This window comes from Psammomys obesus, unplaced genomic scaffold (genome assembly GCF_907164565.1).
Source record: "Psammomys obesus unplaced genomic scaffold, mPsaObe1.curated_primary_1811, whole genome shotgun sequence".
Classification (NCBI taxonomy): Eukaryota; Metazoa; Chordata; class Mammalia; order Rodentia; family Muridae; genus Psammomys; species Psammomys obesus.
Genome location: NW_026591086.1, coordinates 58,537,432 through 58,556,320, shown reverse-complemented (window position 1 = coordinate 58,556,320; position 18,889 = coordinate 58,537,432). Strand labels below are relative to the sequence as shown.

Sequence of the window (18,889 nt, the reverse complement as noted above, 5' to 3'; positions counted from 1 at the left end):
GGGAGACAGCCATTCGGGGCTGGCAGGGCGAGCTCTTTGTCCCGAGTGTGCAGCGGGCATGTGCAACTGGGGGCAGAAACAGCAGCAGCTTCCCAAGGAAGAGCCAGACGCGAGCGGCACGAGGCAGTCGTGCAGAGAGCCCGGTGGGCGCACCCTTACCCCGGCAGTCCCTGAAGTCGGCGTGGCTGGGCGCGTGGTGCTTGCAGAGCCGCTCCAGGACCTGCTTGTAGTGCATGAGCCGCTGCAGCGGGCGCAGGAGGAAGCTGTTGAGAGGCAGGTAACACACCTTCTGCAGCTCGAAGTCCCGGCAGAAGTGCTCCAGCCGCCGCGAGCCCCGAATGGCTGTCTCCAGGGCCTCCAGGGCCTCGCTGTGCTTCCACAGGTGAGCCGCCAGGTGCTGGGGAGGAAGCAGAGCCGGTGAGCGCGCCCCCGGGGTCGGGGAAACCGAGGCACTGCTCTCCACTGTCCATGCTTTATGTCTCAACATTTCAGCGAGGCGTCAGCGTGAAGGCGGGGACCAGTTTGAGACATCCATGCATTGGAAAGCGGATGCTTAGTCAGGGGCCCAAGCGCCCGTGGGAAGAGAGGCCAGCACCACTGTCTTTGTGTGCACACTCGGGCGCTTCGGGAGATCTGCTCCGATTTGGGGAGTGAATTCCTGGCGTAGCTAGAGACCATGAGCTGGAGAAAGAGCACGGGCTGCACTCCCCTGGCCTTGTGTGGGGGGACCCTGGCCTGTTACCACTAAGAGGGGTACACAGTGAGGGACACGTGACAGGTGTCATCTAGGGGCAGGGCAGGAAGGACACAGCAGGCGTCACTGCCAACCCAGGCTGCTGCAGTTCTGGAATCCTCCTCTGCTTCCCTCCACACTTCATAAAAAATGCTTTAATGCCAACAATAAAAGCCACAATAAAACAAATCGAACAAACAAAAACTGCAACTCAACTCACCCCTTGAAACGGCTGCCCCTGCCCTCCCCAATCTATTTTTATTTTGCTTGCACAGCGCCTGTGCTGTACCCTGTTTAGCTCAGTGCTGAAACTACGGAAGCCAAGGAGGCAGCCGGGCATAGCCTGCCAGCCTGCAGAACAGGAGAAAAGCCGAGGAGGCAGCAGGGCACAGCCTGCAGAACAGGAGAAAAGCTGAGGAGGCCGGCCCGGCACAGCCTGCCAGCCTGCAGAGCAAGGAGAAGGGTTCGGCACAGAAGGTGTATTTTTAGTCTCCCACGGGGGTAATGGAGGAAGCAGAACAGCAGCTCCAAGTGCCCAGTGGATGTGTGTGTTGGGGTACTTGGCAGTCAGGCATGAGAAGGCCACCGGTGGCTGGGGACAGCAATCCAAGGAGATGTCGCTGGGTGTAGGGGAGGGGCAGATCCTACAGCTAGGATCCCAATCAAAGGGAACTGGGTTTGTTTTTCAGAAAACCAGAATGGCTAAGAAAAAGCCTGTGGCATGAGCAGAGGCATCTTAGGAGTAAGTCCATAATATTAACATCAACTGGAAGGAAGGGAAGCCAAGAGGGCAGCCAGAACAGGCCAGAGCAGTACCTCCAACCACAGGGAATTCTGGGAAGATAAAACTGTGAAGATGGAGAGAGATCTGTGCAGGGATGAGGAGGTGTGAGGCACAGGGGCCTCAGGCAGGGTCGTGCTGTCACAGCCTGGCTGGTCTTGAGCTTGAGGTCTTCCTGCCTCAGCCTAGGAGCAGCCGGGATCACAGGACGGTGCACAGGCCCAGCTCCAGGGAAAGTGATTCTGTAGGACACTCATGGTGGGCACGTGTCTCCACACTCAGAGTATCCAGTACCCGGAGTGTGGCCCAGGACAGACCAGAGGCTCAGACGGTGACAGAGAAAACCTGGCTCATCAACCTTAGCTGTATTAGTTACAGCAACAAAAAACGTTAGAATAGTGGAGGCCGTGAGTATTGGAGAGTGTGTGAACACTAGAAACTCTGAAGAAAACTGCACCGAAAACATATTTAAAAAGACTCAGAGATGGCTGCTGCTGGACCCCCGCACCTCCAAGGTGCTAGGCCTCGGCTGTCAACTGCCAGGCTGTTCTCGTGTTCTTGACTTGTACCGAGGTCCAGTCTTCCACAGCTTCTCTCTGACTCCGCCCCACCCTCAGCCGCTGTGCGTGGATGCGGTAAGGAGTCAGAAAGCTCCATCCTCATCTTTGTTAGGAAGCTGAGGAGGTCAGAGGCCTGGCTGAGAGTGGACTGCCTGTGTCACAAGCATGAGGCCTTAGGTTCAACTTCCCAGCAACACACACAAGCATGCACACCAGTACAGAGCACCGGCTGCTCTTCCAGAGGTCCTGAGTTCAATTCCCAGCACCCACATGGTGGCTCACGACCACCTACCCTGCGATCTGGTGCCCTCTTCTGGCAAGCAGGTGTACATGCAGATAGAGCGCTCATACAGAAAATAAATAAATAACAATTTTTGGTTGTTTACAGGTGTGTGCCATTGCACCCAGCTTAAATAAATGCCTGGAATCCCAGAACTCGGGGAGGCAAAGGCAGGTGGATCTCTGTGAGTTTAGGGCCAGCCTGGTCTACAGAGTGAGCCCAGGACACCCAAGGCTATACAGAGAAAACCTGTCTTGAAAAACAAACAAAAAGGCTAAAACAAAAACCCCAAAACCGTAAACCATTTCTTAAAAAACACAGCACACACTCAGCAGGAAGCTGGTAAGAGCTGTCCTGGGTACTCCTCATCTTGACCTGTGACCCAACCAGATGGACAGTGGGAGTAAAGCCACACTTGCAGCACGAGGCAGGCTCTCAGCTCCCGGAGGAACGGCTGCTTGGACCAGCGGCTGGGCGCACCATCAGTGGCGCATGCCTGGCTGCCGACTTAGAATCTTTCCTCGTCCAGGGCAGTTTTCAGGAACTGAGGTTATGGCCATGCCCCACTGAGATTTAACCCTTCTTAAATGCGAGCACGAATGCGTCCAGCAGATCACCTGTGTGAACCAAAGCTGTCTGCAGCACAGGCTGACTGTGTCCCTGTGAGCAAGCCGGAAGCTCAAGGTTTCGTAGGAGAGGACTGGGGTCGGACTCCTTAGCTCTCTTGGGTGCTCTTTCACTTTGGATATGGCCGTTTAAAAATAGGTTTGCCTCTGACGGGTTTACAGACAAGGAACCTCTTGGAATGCCTGGATGATTGGCATCTCGGATTTTGTCATGCCCCAAGGAAGCCAAAACGACTGAGTGAGGAGATGGTCACAGCTTGCCTACGCGGTCTTTGGGTCGTGAGTAACCCGTTTAAACACCTGCTGCTCGTCTACAGCGCAGAGCTTTGGATCCAGAGAGCTCCTGCTTTCTCCAGGAACGGTCCTTAGGAAGGTGGACGGCCTGAACATGTCCCGACACTCTGCAGAGGGCCACAGGCCAGACTGTGCACGCTGCAGAAGGGGTACTGCACCCCAAACTCCCCCCCCAGCCCACGCACCTTCATGCCCTGAATGTTCCTCAGCATGACGTCCCCGATTCTTTGGTGGTCTCCTCTGACGTGGGCATTTGAGCGGCCTTCCCTGGGGCAGGAGAAGCAGAAACGCCAGCGTTAGTGATGCCCGCTCTGATGCCTTCCTTTCTCATCCCAAAGCTGCACTTCTCGCCGACGGTCCCCGCCTACTTTCCTTGGGAGCAAAGACATTAAGTGCTGAAGACTTCTTTGCCCTGGTTCAGCAAAGATCCCAGCACACGGGGTGGGGTGGGGTGGGGGCAGGAGAGTCATCAACTCGAGGCCAGCCTGAGCTGCAGACAGCAAGAACCTGTCTCAGAACCCAAAATGACAAAGGCGCTCCCCTTGGTATTGGAGAGCCTTGGCTGGGTCTGACAGAATTGTTTTCCTTCCATGCGTGGGTCGTGAGACCATAGACCATGGTGTCACCACAGAGGCCACTTACAACAACTGGCTTGTAAACTGATTCTGTCCTTGGCACAAGGAGACACAAGCATCAAATGAGAGGCCACCCCAAATCGGCTCCTGTTCTCGAGAGCCCGTCCGCAAAAGCAGTGAGCCCCCGTAACACCCTTGGGAAGGACCCGGGTGACAGACGTCGGTCAGGAGAGCTGTTCCTGGGGGCGGGGGCAGAGAGGGCAGGATGGCTGGCAGCAGGTGGCAGAGGGTGGCACACTCGCTGCAGGGCCGGGGCAGCCCAGCTCTGAGCCTCAGCAGGCAGCCTAACTCGGGGCTCAGCAGACACAGAGAAAGTCTTTGCCATTTAGAGGCATAGCTGCTCCCCCCTCCCCAGGGCCTCCTTCAACATAAGGCTGTCACCGGAGCAGGAAAGCTCCTTCCTCCCCTACTCCCCTGTACCGGACCCCAGAAGACAGTCCAGCAAAGGAAGACCCTTGCTAAGCCACATGCTCAGACGTTTGACAAAATGGCGTACACCCAGCCAACCAGAGGCAAGGCCCACGGCAGCCAGAGAAAACCTGGAATCTACACAGATGGCCCAGAGCGTACAGGCATGCCTCCTGATGGCACATATATCAAAAAGGCCTACTTAGTCCAAAGAATACAATGTAGTTATTTCCCTAGCTGTGTGAGATGTGGTCTCAGACTTGTGGGGATCCTTCTGCCTCAGCTTCCCAAGTTTAGGATTACAGGCATGTGCCCGCACATTACCCATGCCTGCGGATAAGACACACATGTGCGCACATCTGGATTCTTACTGTGCAGAGAACACCGGGTGGGAAGTAGTGACCAGTCCCCATTCAGCATGGAGCCACTGATAACCCCAAATTTTCACATCATCAGCTCTGGGTGACATCAGGCACCTAGCGTCTCCGACCAGCACAGCAGACCTGCCTATCCAGCCCTCCCAGATGAAAGCCCCAAGCTGAGGGTCCGAACACAGGACAAAGCCCATGAAACAGGAGACACGCTGGCCCGGGCAGGACTCATGTGTGGCCACGACCCTGCCTCCAAGTCTACAAATCTACGGTGTTTACCTCACTCCAACAGCTACACGGCTCATCACTGAGAACATGAAAACATAATTACACTGTGTCCGGACATCCTCCAGGTGTGAACCCACAAGAAAAGGTCCTTGTTGGGAAGACAGCACCACAGGTCTGTTGTCCAGATAATTACCACACAGGGACAGAGCAGGAAATCCGCTTGTCAACTTCACTTAGGAAAACCGCCCCTCACAATGCAATTACTTTACTTCTGGGAGCAAGTGCGTATGACCTTGGCAAAGGACCTGGCATGCATGCACATGGGGACAAACACCGTGCATTCTGGGGGCTTTCTGGTCCTGAAGGAACACTTCCTTCACCCTGTGAGCTGGTCAGTCATGTGACCAGGAAGGAGGAAGAAGAAAATGACTGGAGAGCAAGCACTCACCAGTAGGTGAGCCGAACTCACAGCAGGGCTCCCTGGGCTGTGCGCTCACTCAGCAGCCCTCGGGGACAGGCAGACACTGCAGAAGCCGACCGCCAAAGCCCGTCAGATAGGCGGCCCGTGGAGCTCCTGCTCAAATCCCAACTGAGCTTCAGTACAAATCCCTTTGCAGCACGCAGACCACCTGTCAGTAAGGACACCCTCAGTTCTGCAGCTGTTGTGGAACACAGGGCTAGCTGTGAGGAGCAGCTCGGAGCCCCCTTGCCATCGAGAGCAGGGAGGGACTCCCTCCGGGGGGCGCAGCCCAGCACCAATCTAAGCACACTGACTCCAGCCCTCGCCTCCTCCTTCCGACAAAAGGAAGGCTGCCTCCTTATTAAAGAACAAGGGCCGAGCGTGCGGTCTGGGCCAGAAGCCAGCGTCTGGATGCTCTCCGCCACCAGAAAAGAGGCCTAGAGCCAAGGCCTCAGCTCCGCTTTGCCATTCCCCGAGTTTCTGTGACCCCTCCTGCACACCAGGCGTGACTGCCCACTTACGTAACGAGTGAGTTCCAGGTGAACAAGCTGGGTAGAGACAGGTCGTCTGTGGGGTAAGGAGGGAAGCTATTCCAGAAAGCTAGTGAGCCCAGCCAGGAGGGGCATGCCTTTAACCCTAGCACTCTGGAGGCGGAGTCGGGAGTGCTTTTTGAGTTTAAGGCTAGCCTGGGCCGCAGAGTGAGTTTCAGGACAGACAAATTCAAACCAAACCAAAACGGATCATTTCCAATGCGTCCCCTCACCTTCGGCCACAAACACAGCTTGACTCGCCTCCAGTTCTCGACTAGTTTGCAGACAGACACACCGCACTGCCTCCCACGTGCTTTTCTGTGCTTACAGCACTGTGCTGGAAGCCTCTTCTGTAAGCATTTGAGTTCAGAACCGGGGAGGACGCTTCTGCAGAGAGCCTGCCCTGCCCCAGCGAGGGGGGCTGAGAACCGTCCTGCAGTTTTCTTCCGGCGATGGCCTCCCACACCGGGAGGACTTGTGCGGCCAGGCCACTGCAGTGGGCACCTCCACCGCGTCCTGCCCTCCGGAGCCTTGACAACCACGCTCTCCACTAGGCCCCGCATGGCCATCTCAAGATTACTTCGGATTAAAGTGAAGGAAGTTCCTCAGTCACACTAGCCATGTATGTCAGGTGTCTGTCAGGGCGGGTACGGGGGTCACCGTCAGACAGGGTTCTGGGGACAGACAGCAACCACGGCCACCTCGTACCATGCTTCAGGGTGAGTGTGTGTGTGTACACGCGTGTGCGATGCTAAGTGGGTGCCGGGAACTGAACCCGGGCCCTCCGTAGGGGCAGCCAGCGCTCTCAGTCACTGTACCAGATCTTCGGCCCTCAGATCTGTGGTTTGATGTGAAAGCCCAGAGGGTTAGCACTTTAGACCGAGTGGCAGTTGCACTCCGGTTCTGTTGCAGTGGTTCAACTCCGAACTGCTCACGGGCATCACAGTGAAGAAAGAATGAGCACAGCACCGTGCGCTGATAAAACTTTATTAACAACAGCCAGCGTCGCCCAGAGCTGTCAGCTCAGTTTAGAGACTGACTGGAAAAATTTGGAGTTGGCGATGGCTTTCGTTTCAGTAGGTGCTGCCGAGAGCGAGCCGGCACAAGACTGTGTGTACAGGCTCCTCAGACTGATGGTGCCAAGATGGTCACCAGCGGCCGGGTGTCCTGGGGCCCACTCCTGCCTTGGCCCCTGACCTTATCCATGTGTGTGACGTGTGCATATGCACACCCACGTTTCTTAAAGTAGTTTTTAAAGAGTTAACTAAAGTCGTGGTGTTCACAGGACCAGCTGTGGTGAAGGGAGGGTTCTCTGTTTCCCACAACAGCAGCCGCTTCCACACACGACACATGGCCAGAGACGATGAGCTGCTGAGCCTGATGCACAATTTAGGTGACGCACAAGCCGGGGGCGTTGAGACCCACACCCACGAGTGTCTTCCTTTGTTTGTCCTTTTGGTCCTCAGTTACCTTGCTCTTCCTTGGGTACTGACAAAACAACACACTCTTCAGGAGTCAGACAACGGCTCCCAGATGCCCCGTCAGGATGGCTCCTGCCCGGGATCAGGCAGAGAGGGACGGTGCATGTGAGCACACGTGTCCAGGTGTGCACAGGGCTGGACATGGGTGTGTGTTCAGACGCAGCTAAACCACTCAACATGGACCAGAGGGGACATTTGCTTCTCCTGGGAGAGGGAGAGAGGAGCAAGTGGCTGCTCTGGACTTGGGAGCATCTGTGCACTCGAGAGTGTGGGTGCGGGTGTGTGTGTGTGTGTGTGCGCGCGCGCACGCATCCAAAGGCCTGCAGAGGGCACAGCAATGCAGCCTTGCCAGCCCAGGACAAGCCGGAGGGCCTCCTTCCTACAGCTGCCCCAGGCAGGCCTCACATCCAACCTCAAGCCAGAGAAAGAAATCAAGCTGAATGTGAGGGCTGTCACTCGGGACAGTGCAGCGGCTGTGACGCTGGCCACGTTCTCTCCAGGGACACCTAGTGAGGTGTGGGCGGTCTGCTTGCTCCAACAACTAAGGCCCCACCCCCGCCAACCAGGCGGACAAAGGAGAGAGGGGCCTCCAAGAACGAGGAGTAAAGCTACACCCCAGAGCCACCGCACCCGACCTCATCTGACCGGCCTCCAGGAGCAGAGTTCTGCTCTAGGCCCGAGCAGGACCTCACATGAAACCAGGGCGGACTTTCAGCATGACCCATCCAGGCCTGGAGCGCGGCTGACGGGCTTGTCCCTACTTTGAGGCTTTCCCGGTGTAGTGGGACCAAACCCGGTCCCATCAACCCAAGGGTGGGCGGACCTGCCGTGGGGTGACCTGCCACAAGTCATCTCAGACATGAAATGTCAAAGTCGGGGGCTCCTCCGGGGTTCCCCCCACCCCCTGCCAAGGCTGATCTAAGTGGCTTCCTCTGAGAGCGTGAACAGCTGAGGACACAGTCCTGTGCTTTCAAAAGAAGGAAAAAGCATTTCATCGGCTTTTCAGAAGCCACCTGACTGGTGTAGGCTGGCTTTGGCAGCCTGAAGCAGGCCCTGGGCCTCCCTCCTGTCAGCTGTGCTTGCATGGCACATTGGGGCATTCTGAGAGGGACAAGAGGCTTCTCAAATTGAGGGTGGCTCAGGCATTCCTGACATCTTCCTGCCTGAGGCCCGCCCGGGGCTGCCCCTGCTCACAGAGCACCTGCTGTGCCCTCCTGTGGCCTGCCAGGGGGAACTGTAGGCTTGCCATGCATGTACCAAGGAGTCTGGGGAACTGCTGATGCTGAAAACTTTCACTCTCTCTCTTTTAACAGGAGTAACTGAAAGCAGCAATGGGCCGGGCCTGGCGGCACATGATTTAATCCCAGCTCTCTGGAGGCAGAGGCAGGGGGATCTCTGTGAGTTTCAGGCCTGTCGAGCCAGATCTACAGAGCAAGTTCCAGGAAAAAACAAAACCAAACCAAATCAAAACCAAACCCCCAAACCAGAAAATAGCCAGAAAAAAATCTAGAGTTTGACACCAGCGACATGACACCACTAATTTCTTCATTTTGACCCACATGGACACACACACACACACACACACACACACAGCTCAACCAAAGGGGAAAGGCTGAGGCCTGCAAAGGAAACTACCAGCAAATCTCAGGGTATTGCAAATTCTGCTAACTTTTTAGAAAGCTTAGCTTGGGCCCAGGAGATGGCAAGGTGGGAAAGGACAGTAGCCGCCAAACTTCCTGAAGATCCAAGTTTAATTTCTGGAGCCCATGTTCAAAAAAAAAAAAAAAAAGAAAGAAAGAAAGAAAAGAAACAAAAAGCTAGACATGACTGCTTACACCTGTCAATTCTGGTACACCTACAGGAATGTGGGAGGAGAAGGCACAGCATCACCCAGAAGCGTGAAAGCCACTCAGCCTGGAGTATGCAGAAATGAGAACCCACCACCACAAGATGGAGGCAAGAACCAGTGCCTGAGACCTCCACACAGGAACCCACACCTACAATCACACATACACACCTAAGCTAACACTGGAAACGCCAGCTTTTCTCCCGTGTGGGCCCAGCCCACGGAGCCCATTACAAACACTCCATCTCCTCACGCAGGGAACAGTCCCCAGATCGCCCCACGGTTGTCAGATGACAGAGCTCCACTCAGCCTCGGACAGCTGAAGGTCCAAGGTTCTGCTGCGACTGTCAAGCATCACTGGGGCCTGGACTCAGGGCATCTTCTCCCTAGCAAGGTGCTTCACAGCACAGCCACTCTCCTGGTTCTGACTTTGTTTCTTAACTGTTTCAACAGTGCTCCCCATGTTACAATGCAGAAACCTCTCCCTAAACAGCATTATGCCTGCCTGCCTGTCTGTAAGTGTGCAAGTTCCCCCCTCAATGAATCTGACTGACCTGACCCACTCTTCCTGACTGTGTTCAGCCTATGGCCGCCTGGTTTATGTAGGCACATTATCTCACAAGTCCTCCAAAGCCAGGCTGGCAGGGTTCTGAGCGCCCCCAGCACCCTCCTCTGCAGACCCTTGGCTCAGTACCATCTGTGAGCAAAGCCTGGCACACACGGTCACTGAGCACACTCCTTAGCTTCTTGGTGCTCCCACACAGCACCGGAGAAAGGATTTCCGGAGCTCAGAGCCTCGAGGTTCAGGCAGCCTCCCGGTGTTGCCCTGGGTGGGAGGCAGGCGGCAATGGCGCCCGTTCTAAGGTACACTCACAACTACTTCTGGAAAGGACAGGCGCCCTCTGCTGGAGTGAGCCAGAGCGGTGGCGCTCGCTCTGCTGGGCTCCAGTCACTCCTGTGGCTCAGCTGTCAGCCTGCTCACAGGAGTGGCCCACGGGTCCAGAAAAGCAGTTTAATTTGTGTTTGAGGCCCGGGTCCCCTTAGTCTTCCAGTCACTTTGTGAGCCTCAGCTGGCAGCAATCCTCCTGCCTCCATCTGACTGAGCCACCACCACCTCTAGCTCCGCAGCTGCCCTCACAGGAAGCAGCACCGAGGTGAGGTAGAGCCTGTCTCAGTGCTGACTGCGTCATCCCAGCACCTGCTGAAGCACAGCCGAGTTTTCCACCCTCAGCAATGTGCCCACTCTGGCTGTGCTCTGCCCCAGGGGCCCGAGAGTAAAGCCAGCCCCTTCCTTCTCTCAGGGAAGACCAGTCTATACCAACCAGCGCCGCAATGCTGCAGAGCCAGGCGCCACTCAGGCCCAGAGCGCCCTGCACGCCAGTCTTAGGAGCAGCAGGGAAGGCCGCAGTGCAGAGCCGGAGGAAAGGGTCCTCGAGCAGGCTCCTCAGCCACTCACTGACACCCTCCTGGCACTTCCAGTCTGAAGCCCGGTGGCACAGCACACGCGTGTGCGGGAGCACAGGGGCGACCCTGTTACTCCCCCCTGTGCTTCCAAAAGCCATCAGGGGGACGATCGGCCCCCAGGTGTGAGCACACATAACTTACCCTAAGAAGCCTGTAATATTCTTGCTATAAAAGATCCTATTTTATGTAAACTTACATCACATTTTCCATTCCAGAGTAAATAAAATTTTCCATCTTCACCTCCTGAGTTAACATTTTATTTGGTGTTTATTGGGAGCCTGAAGGATTGCTTTAACCATGGTTCTGTGGGTGGATATCGAGGTCCCTCTAATGTGTTAATTCTGTGCGGGGTCTTTGCTCACATATTTCCTGACACGAAAATACATCCTCACGGCGCTGGAGTCGGGTCGGCAGCCAAGAGCACTCGCTGGCAGCCAGGTAACGTCAGGTGTTTTCCCTGTGCCGGAAACTCCCAGCTCCAGGGCCCACGGCGGCCTCTGGCCCCACCTGTGCACAGGTGAGCGCGCCTGACACAAGCATGCACAAACACTCACGGAGACACGTGCCTGAGCGCACACGCAAACAAATACAGCAAAGACTGAAAAGATTATATCCTGGGCTAGTAGGCGGGGTAAAGGCCTTTCCATGGAGGCCTGATGACCTAGTGCTTCCTCAGAACCCACGTGAAGGCAAAAGCAGAGACCCAACTCCAGAAAGTTGTCTGTGAACTGCACGGCACCCAGTGTACTAACCCACAGATAGCATGTGCACACAGTGGTGGTAAAACAAAATATTCACATCCTGAGAAAACTGTGCGCGCCCTGTGAAATGCAGCACAGCGGTTTCTACGTCTGTGTCCACATCAACTGCGTGTGCAGCTTTCTATGTAGCTAAAGCAACAGTGAAATGTCACCTCATAAATCCTTCCTGTTCGCACAGTAGCTGGGATCTCTACGTACGCAGGACAGAGCGAGACAGCGCAGGGAGGGTGAAGCAGGGCGCGACACACGGGAAGCAGATTCAGACTGGACCGTACTCACCACAGGGCCAGGCGTTGCTCAATTTCCTTGAGAAAATTGGTGTGAAACTTGTGCAACGGTTCAAAATTTGGAAAAATGAGGCTTTTCAAAGCGTCGGGCATGGAGTCCTCTTTGCTGACCGTGCTCTGAAACCACTGGAATAAAGGGAGACGGCTTAGAAGTGTGAGGGCGACCACGTGCGTAGCGGGCGGCCACCGACTTTCCGTGGGATTCTGGCACTTCAGGCTGCATGGCGGCAGGCCTTGCCGCTCCCCTCCTCACTCTAGCGCCTTACGATTGCTCTCTCAAATGGTTCCTGTGGCTTGCTCAAGCCTGGGCTAACGTCTTCAATGAGCAACTACTTGAAGCCAGGCCCCACTCAGGCCCCTCAACTGGGGACTGTGAGTTCAGGGTCCTGGTCTACCCTTCAGGAGCTCTCCTTTCTTCTCCTCCATAAGGTGCTGAGCACCAAGATGGCACAGCCTGTGCTCAGCCACGTGTTACTGACATGAGGAGGAACTGTGTCCCGGTGTTTGTGGGCACCAAACGCAAACCTGATACCAACAGAGTGGGGGTCCCTGGTCAAGGCTCCTGGGGCCCCCTGCTTCGATTTTCAGACTGGACAGGCCTGAAGACAGCCCTCAAAGGCGGTCAGTGGCCTTTTCCCACCATGAACAACTCACTATCAAAATAACCCGAGGCCTCCCTGGAGCAAACAGAAGCAGGTGCATTTGATGGTGAGCAAGCCAGAAAGTCCTGGTGCCCAGGCAGCAAACCGTGCAATTTTCACTTTCTCTGCTCTATGAATGTCTTTTCTTTGCACTTAGAAAACACAATCACATTTTTTTTTTTTAAAAAAAAAACAGAGAATTAAATATCCCATTGACACCGATTGCCATAACCAGGGATCAGGGTCTATAATGCCTGCAGCTAAAGTCAGGGAGCCTGACAGGTAGCAGCCCTGCCTTGCCAGCAGCAGCCGAGGTGTGAGTCGCGGAGAAGCTGCACGCACCGAGGCAATGACTTCAAGATCCTTCAGGTATGTCCGCTCAGTGGTGGAGACCTCCTTAGCAATGAAGTATGCCTTGTCGGCTGGGAATCTCTGCAAAATCCACAGAACAACACATGGCAATCACATCACGTCTGAGCGGAGACGCTGAGAATGCCCGGTCACGGGACGGGTTCACTGCTGGGGAGCTAACCCTACACCCCTCCGTTAGCTGGCATCAAGTCTAAATAAGCTTATTTCCTCTGTGTGTGTGTGTGTGTGTGTGTGAGTGAGTGAGTGTTTGAGTGTGTGTGTGTGTGTTAGTAAGAGAAAAAAGAGAGAGGGGAGGCAAGAGGAAGGGAAGGGGAGGGGAGGAGAGGAGGAGGCTAGAAGAATGGCTTCTGATAGAAGTATCACCACCAGCTGAGGACTCTAACTTATTGAGCAAGATTACAGACTCTTCAAGGAGACAGGACCAGCAGCCAGCATCCTGAAACCCGGGCCACTGCTGGCAGAGCTGGTTTGGGATGGCGGCTCCAGTGCCAACGAGCTAAAGGGAGCCTCAGCAGGCGTGTGGTCCACTGCCCGGGGACATGGCCTACAGCCACTCGACAGAGGCGTGGTCCACGCACTGCACGGGTGACGTGGATGGACCTTAAGGGCGTGACGGCAGGTGACTGTCAGAAGGGGACAAACAGTGAGCAGCCTGGCTGGCTGTGAGGAGATGGGGAATTAGGGGTTCTGGTGTTGAACACAAGGCTACGAAATCGCCTAGCACGTGCCCTGTGACAGCTAGCACACTTAAAGCGGGCATGTTTCACAGCGCGCCCTTCACTTCACCTTTCGCCGGCCGTCTTCCTCGTCGTCCGTTCGGGGGCACGCTTGCTCGTTGAGGAGTGGGCTCATCAGGGGAGAGGCCTGCTTGGTGTCAGGGCTCAGGTTGGGAGACAGGGTCACGTGGGCCGGGGCAGCTCCTCCCTGCGAGGTGATGGACAGCTCTGAAAGGTGAGGGCTACCAGTCAGGGAGCCTGTTTGGGGATGAGAAGTTTTAAAAGAAAAAAGTAATTCTTCTGTGGTGGGAGCGCTCTCCCCAACTCTCCCTTCTGCCAGTCTCCAAGACACGGGCAGGGCTGACCCTCCGGTCCCTAACTCCCACCCTCCACACCGCAGGGCCTCACTGAGGACACCCCAACATCGCCCCTCCGGCAGCTAGGCGCCAGTGAACAACCAGACAGAGCCCTGTGCAGCTAACACGTAAGGGAACAAGCGTAGCACAACCCTAATTCTATCTCTACCGCCTCTGCTTCTACACACTGCTCCGGAGGACACGGCTGCTACTCGCAGGGACAGGAGGACTAGAACTAGGCTAACAGGCGTGGAAGCGTGGCGTGCTCAGGACTGTCACGCTAACAGGCCAGGCAGCTAACCCACTCTACAGAGAACAGAAGCGAGCTCCGTGTACCTGCTGGCGCCGCTCCACGTCAGCCACTGTATGGGACAGAAACACTAGCATCACACGCAATGTGTAATGTTCAAAAGTGCAAGCCGGAGGATCCCATTATGACAGTGCCCCTCGTGACAGAAGTGACAGGCTGTAAGTCAGTCTTCTGGAAAGGACACCACAGCAAACACAGGAAAACGCAGGTTACCTACTACTGCTGGCCAGGAGACGTCAGACGGGGGACGCCTCTGCCGGCTTGGTTTGCGAGTATCTGCTTCCCCCATCAAGACTACGTGAGTTTCAAAACACACTTGTAAGCTGTGTTCACACCTACTACAGATGCAGAGTGAATGCTGGGTGAGCAGACTCGGCTGTGAGGGCGGGAGGCCAGGGCCTGCCCCGAGGTCACCCTGCCTGGCTGCTCCTGGCCACCCAGAACTTCGCTACGATCTCCTGGGACAGGGAGACGGTTTCCTGGAAGATTCCTCATGGCCCTGACACCTGTTTTCTCCACCTTCAGGTGTGCATCTGTGTTTTGGAAGTACAAGACACAGCAGCCGAGAGGGGGCGAAAGTAGGGACAGTGGCTCTAGCCCGGCAGGTACAAATCACGAGATCACCACCAGCCCCTCTGCAACCAGGCTGCTCATCGCCAGCACAGGGGCGAGGGCCATCGAGCCCAGAAAACAAGAAGTGCTGCCCTGCCAGACAGCTGCTCAGTCCAGCAGTCCCCGGAAGACAGGATTAGAAGGTGGGGGAAAGCTCTGGGAAGCCCGAACATAAAAACATTCTCACACTGAAGTCCTGGTGTCAGCTGGAGGCCCATCACCCACAGGACCCCACACATCCCGGAGAAAAAGGCCAGAAGTCGCTTCACAAATGTCAATTTTATTGACACTAGTGCACAACTGAATACAATGAGCAGGAAAGAATGAAACTTGATATATAGAAATAGTGACATACTGGAATTGCAATTGTTTCAAGACACTACACTATTCTCTTAAAAAAAAAATCACAGAAAAATGTTATCACTACAAATAGAAGTTAGAAAAGAGAAAATTCTGGCAGTTTGTGTCAAGATTAAAACATTCCATGCATTTGTGAGTTGCTAGGTTGAGAGTCACTTTGATTTGTCTGCTAATCATCTAGCCAAGCACGGGGCTTACCGTTAGCTCTCCTGAGATCAGGTGGACCGGTTATAAGTGACAGCATGCTGGGCCTTGGGACTGCAGGGACGTGGCACAGAAAAAGCATTCACCTCACTGAGAGAGTTGGAGCCAAGGAAAAAAAGTGGTTAGAAAGCTAGCATCAGGTGGGGTGGGCTTTGAGGAGATGGTTACCAGCAGCTTCCTGCGACAGAGAGCAAGCTGCCACTCGAGGAGAGTAAGGGCACACATTCAGACAGCCACACGCAACAGGTGACAGTAGGGCCCGGGCTGAAGGACACCGCCCCCTGCCCCGGGGAATGCTGGCTTTTGGCAGGGCAAGCAGGCCGGAAGCCTGAGCAACAGAGCGGTTCTTGGAGAAGGGATCCCTGACACCTTTTAAAGGAGAGGTGGCCAGATTTGGAAGAATTCGTCTGGACTACCTTGGAGAAAGATAACGAAAGGCTAAATGTGCCTGCCCTGGTCATTCAGAGCACACGTAACGTTGGTGACAGCTCAGGTTGGCCCTCGGGGTTCTGGGGTTCTCCCACGAGGTCAGCCCACAGGGTCGGCCCATGGGGTTCTGGGGCTCTCCTGTGAAGTCAGCCCCAGGGCTTCTCCACAAGCAGCCTAGCCAGGTCTGATTGTCTATTTTGTAGGTGTAATATGCACACAGGGATAACTGAGATTCAGTGGTTAATTTTCTTTTTCCAAGAGGCTCTCGTGTCTACTCATGAAAGAAGGGTGCTCAGTGTGCAAACTGTCCACCAGGATGTGGACACACACCAACACTTTGGTCTAAGAATCCATCAGCAAGACTAAGGAAGGAGACAGCCCAAGTTTCTGAGGCTGGGCCTGTGGGGACAAGGTTCCTCCTCCCTGTCAGGACAGACCACCTGGGGCTTTGAAACTTGGCAGGTAGCACAGCACCCAAATGAAGTCACTGTGCGTCACCGAGCAATCAGCTGAAACATGCCGACACGAGCAGCCAGGGGGTCTCGGCAGCTTGGTGAGCAACAACATTCTCCCTCTGACTGCGGGTGTCAGGGTGTTGACAAGCCTCTGCACAAACTGCTGCCCAGCCTGGCAGGGCGAAGGGTGTGTCTAAGGCTCTTTAGAGTTAGTATGACGACCCAGAATCGGCTATGTCCGAGTCTCCGGAGGGGAGACCACGCGCAGCTTGGTGAGCCTGCTGTCTGCTCTGAAGGCACAGCTGCAGGTGGCAGCAACAGAGACAGAACCACCGGCCACCTCTGCCTCACTCTGCAGAAGGACTGAACTGGGCTGTTTTGTTTGTTTGTTTGTTTTTTTAAATCACTTTTTTTCTGATAACAAATCTGCCCACCAGGAGCTATAGGTAACTAATTCCATGAGACCCTCTAAGGAAGCACCTGGGCATTAAGGCAGGAGGTATGGAGAAATTTAACATCATGGGAAAGATGAACTGCTCGCTCAGCCTCTGGAAGTTTTGAATGGCTTTAAAAGAATACTTTCCCTACTCTCAACAGTCACCTGCATTTTCTCAGGCACTTGCTTAGTGGCTCTCCCCTCCCTTTGCCTCGCTCCAATGGTTTCCTTTCCTCTTCTGCTAATCTGTATGAAGAAGGATGAGTTTATGTCCACCTCAGGGACCAGCAATAGCTCAGCCAACACTGCTGTAAGGTCAGGAAGTTCTGCAATTGCCTTTTCAAATCTCCTTAAGTGGACACTTCATTGTCCCACAAATAATTATGGGACTTCAAATTAGCCTGCTGTAGTCACGATTTCCATCCATCATCCAGCCCAGAGCATGCCTTTATAGCTTCATCGTTTTCATTTAGAATGAACTCGTAATTCTCTCCTGGCCCCCAGGAGGCTGTGCTCAGGGTCTAAGGACAGGCTCTTCATCAGAGAAGATGAAGCAGCTTTGGGAAAGCGGGGCTCTAGAAGCCAGCCAGCTTCCTGCCTCTCCTGAGGACCTGCCCAAGCTTCCTCCTTCACCCAGCTCTTCAGCCTCTGCCAAAGCCCTGTAAACAAACTACCTACTTCTGGAAAGAGAGAGAGAAATCCAGTCTATTTCTCAGGATATTAAAAATGGCATTTTAATTACTTCTGGATTTGTCCTATTTTGTAAATTGGTCAATAAGCTGATTAACGTCTAATTTTTAACTTGATAGACGTTTTGTGTGTTTTTTTTTCCTGTAAAAGAGTAGTAGAAAATCTGACAATTAAAAAAAACAACTCATTATTTGTTAAATACTGAAAATGAGAACATGGATGGTGCTGATAATTTCTACTTTCAAAATCTCTTCACTATTCCCCAGATAAAATTACTCCTCTCCATGTTTCTAGACTGGTAGGATCCTATCTCGTTACCTGGCTCTAAAGTACAGATTTCATGGGTGTACCCACAGTACGCTCCACGCAGGAAAGACAGAATCCAGCGCTTGTTTGAAACCTCTCACTGACAGTCAGGAAACCTCACCGCAGACTGTGTTCTGAGGGCTAAGAGCCAAGGCGACCGCCAGCACACTCAGCTGGTGAAGCCGGGTCCCTGCCCAACGGACGCCATGACAACAGCTGGCAGTACCCGACTGGAGTGACAAGGTTCCCAGCTGGAAAAGCCCCAGTTTACCAGTGTTAGAGACGGTCTCCTCCTTACACGGCGGGGTAAGTTTCCTGTGCCTCCCAAACCCAGTGTCCTCTACGAAACGCTCACCAAGCAGCTAAGCATACCCTTCACATCACACCACTGAGAAAGCAACAGCACACAGTGACGCCAGACTTGCAGACGTGGAGAAATGTCACTCAGGCTGGGTGGCCACAAGGCTGCTCTTAGAGGGCAGAGAGAAGGCAGGGGCTGCTGAACTTGGCGGCACTGTCTGGGATGAGAAACACAAGGCCTCGAACCAGGGCAAAAAAAATGCATACCTTCAGCCATTGGCGGAAGGGACAATGACATCGGATAGGGGGTTTGTTCCTTTCTTTACAGGAAGATGCCTTTTAGGACCAGGGTTAAAAGCCTGAGTTAGTAAGTCCATGCAAACATCCCACATGAGATTGGCCTTCCATGCTGAGTCACCACACCCATGGTTATCAGAGAGGGCGAGGTCCTCCGGGGACAGGAAGCCATGCCTTGCGAGGCTCCACGCTGGACCACAGTGCAGCCGTGGAGCAGACAGCATCTGTAGCACACTGTAGGTGCCCAATGAAAGGAGCCCGCTTCCCTGCCAAGGGAAGGCTGGTGAGGGCTAGGCAGGTGGGCGTGGGGCTTCCTGCACAGCCCACCCGCCACGCCCTCCAACAAAGCCAACCTCCAGCAAGCGGTTCACTCCCAGGGAGAATACAAAGGCAGGTTAGCCACGAGCTCCCAGTGTAAACTGCCGGCACGGATGCGCTCTGTCCCCCTTCACCGAGATCCTGATCTCTCCCCAGGGCCTGCCTCTCCCCACAGCAAGCCTCGGAAGGTCCAAGGCCCCTGGAGAAGAGGAGGCCGCACAAGCCAGTGCCTCAGGAACTGTTTTGTCTGCCAACGTGCCACTGAGTGAGCAGGGCAGCTGTGCTCTGCCAGAAGTGGGCATTCCTGATACAAACTGGCATTTCAGCAAGATTGTGGGTTGT

The 18,889-nt window shown here is 54.6% G+C and overlaps 1 protein-coding gene across 4 annotated transcripts in view; it reads right to left on the bottom strand.

Annotated features, from left to right (window-relative positions):
* Window positions 1-18,889, bottom strand: part of Farp1 (FERM, ARH/RhoGEF and pleckstrin domain protein 1) — a 192,855-nt gene that overhangs the window by 9,447 nt on the left and 164,519 nt on the right. For 3 of the 4 annotated variants that reach the window (XM_055609581.1, XM_055609582.1, XM_055609580.1), the window contains exons 14-18: window positions 13,545-13,732; window positions 12,729-12,818; window positions 11,738-11,871; window positions 3,460-3,541; window positions 160-397 (exon numbers count right to left, since the gene is read on the bottom strand). In XM_055609581.1, the coding sequence (XP_055465556.1) occupies window positions 160-397; window positions 3,460-3,541; window positions 11,738-11,871; window positions 12,729-12,818; window positions 13,545-13,732 (732 nt within the window). The remainder of the gene's footprint in view (window positions 1-159; window positions 398-3,459; window positions 3,542-11,737; window positions 11,872-12,728; window positions 12,819-13,544; window positions 13,733-18,889) is intronic. The other variant, XM_055609583.1, reaches the window with a different exon arrangement.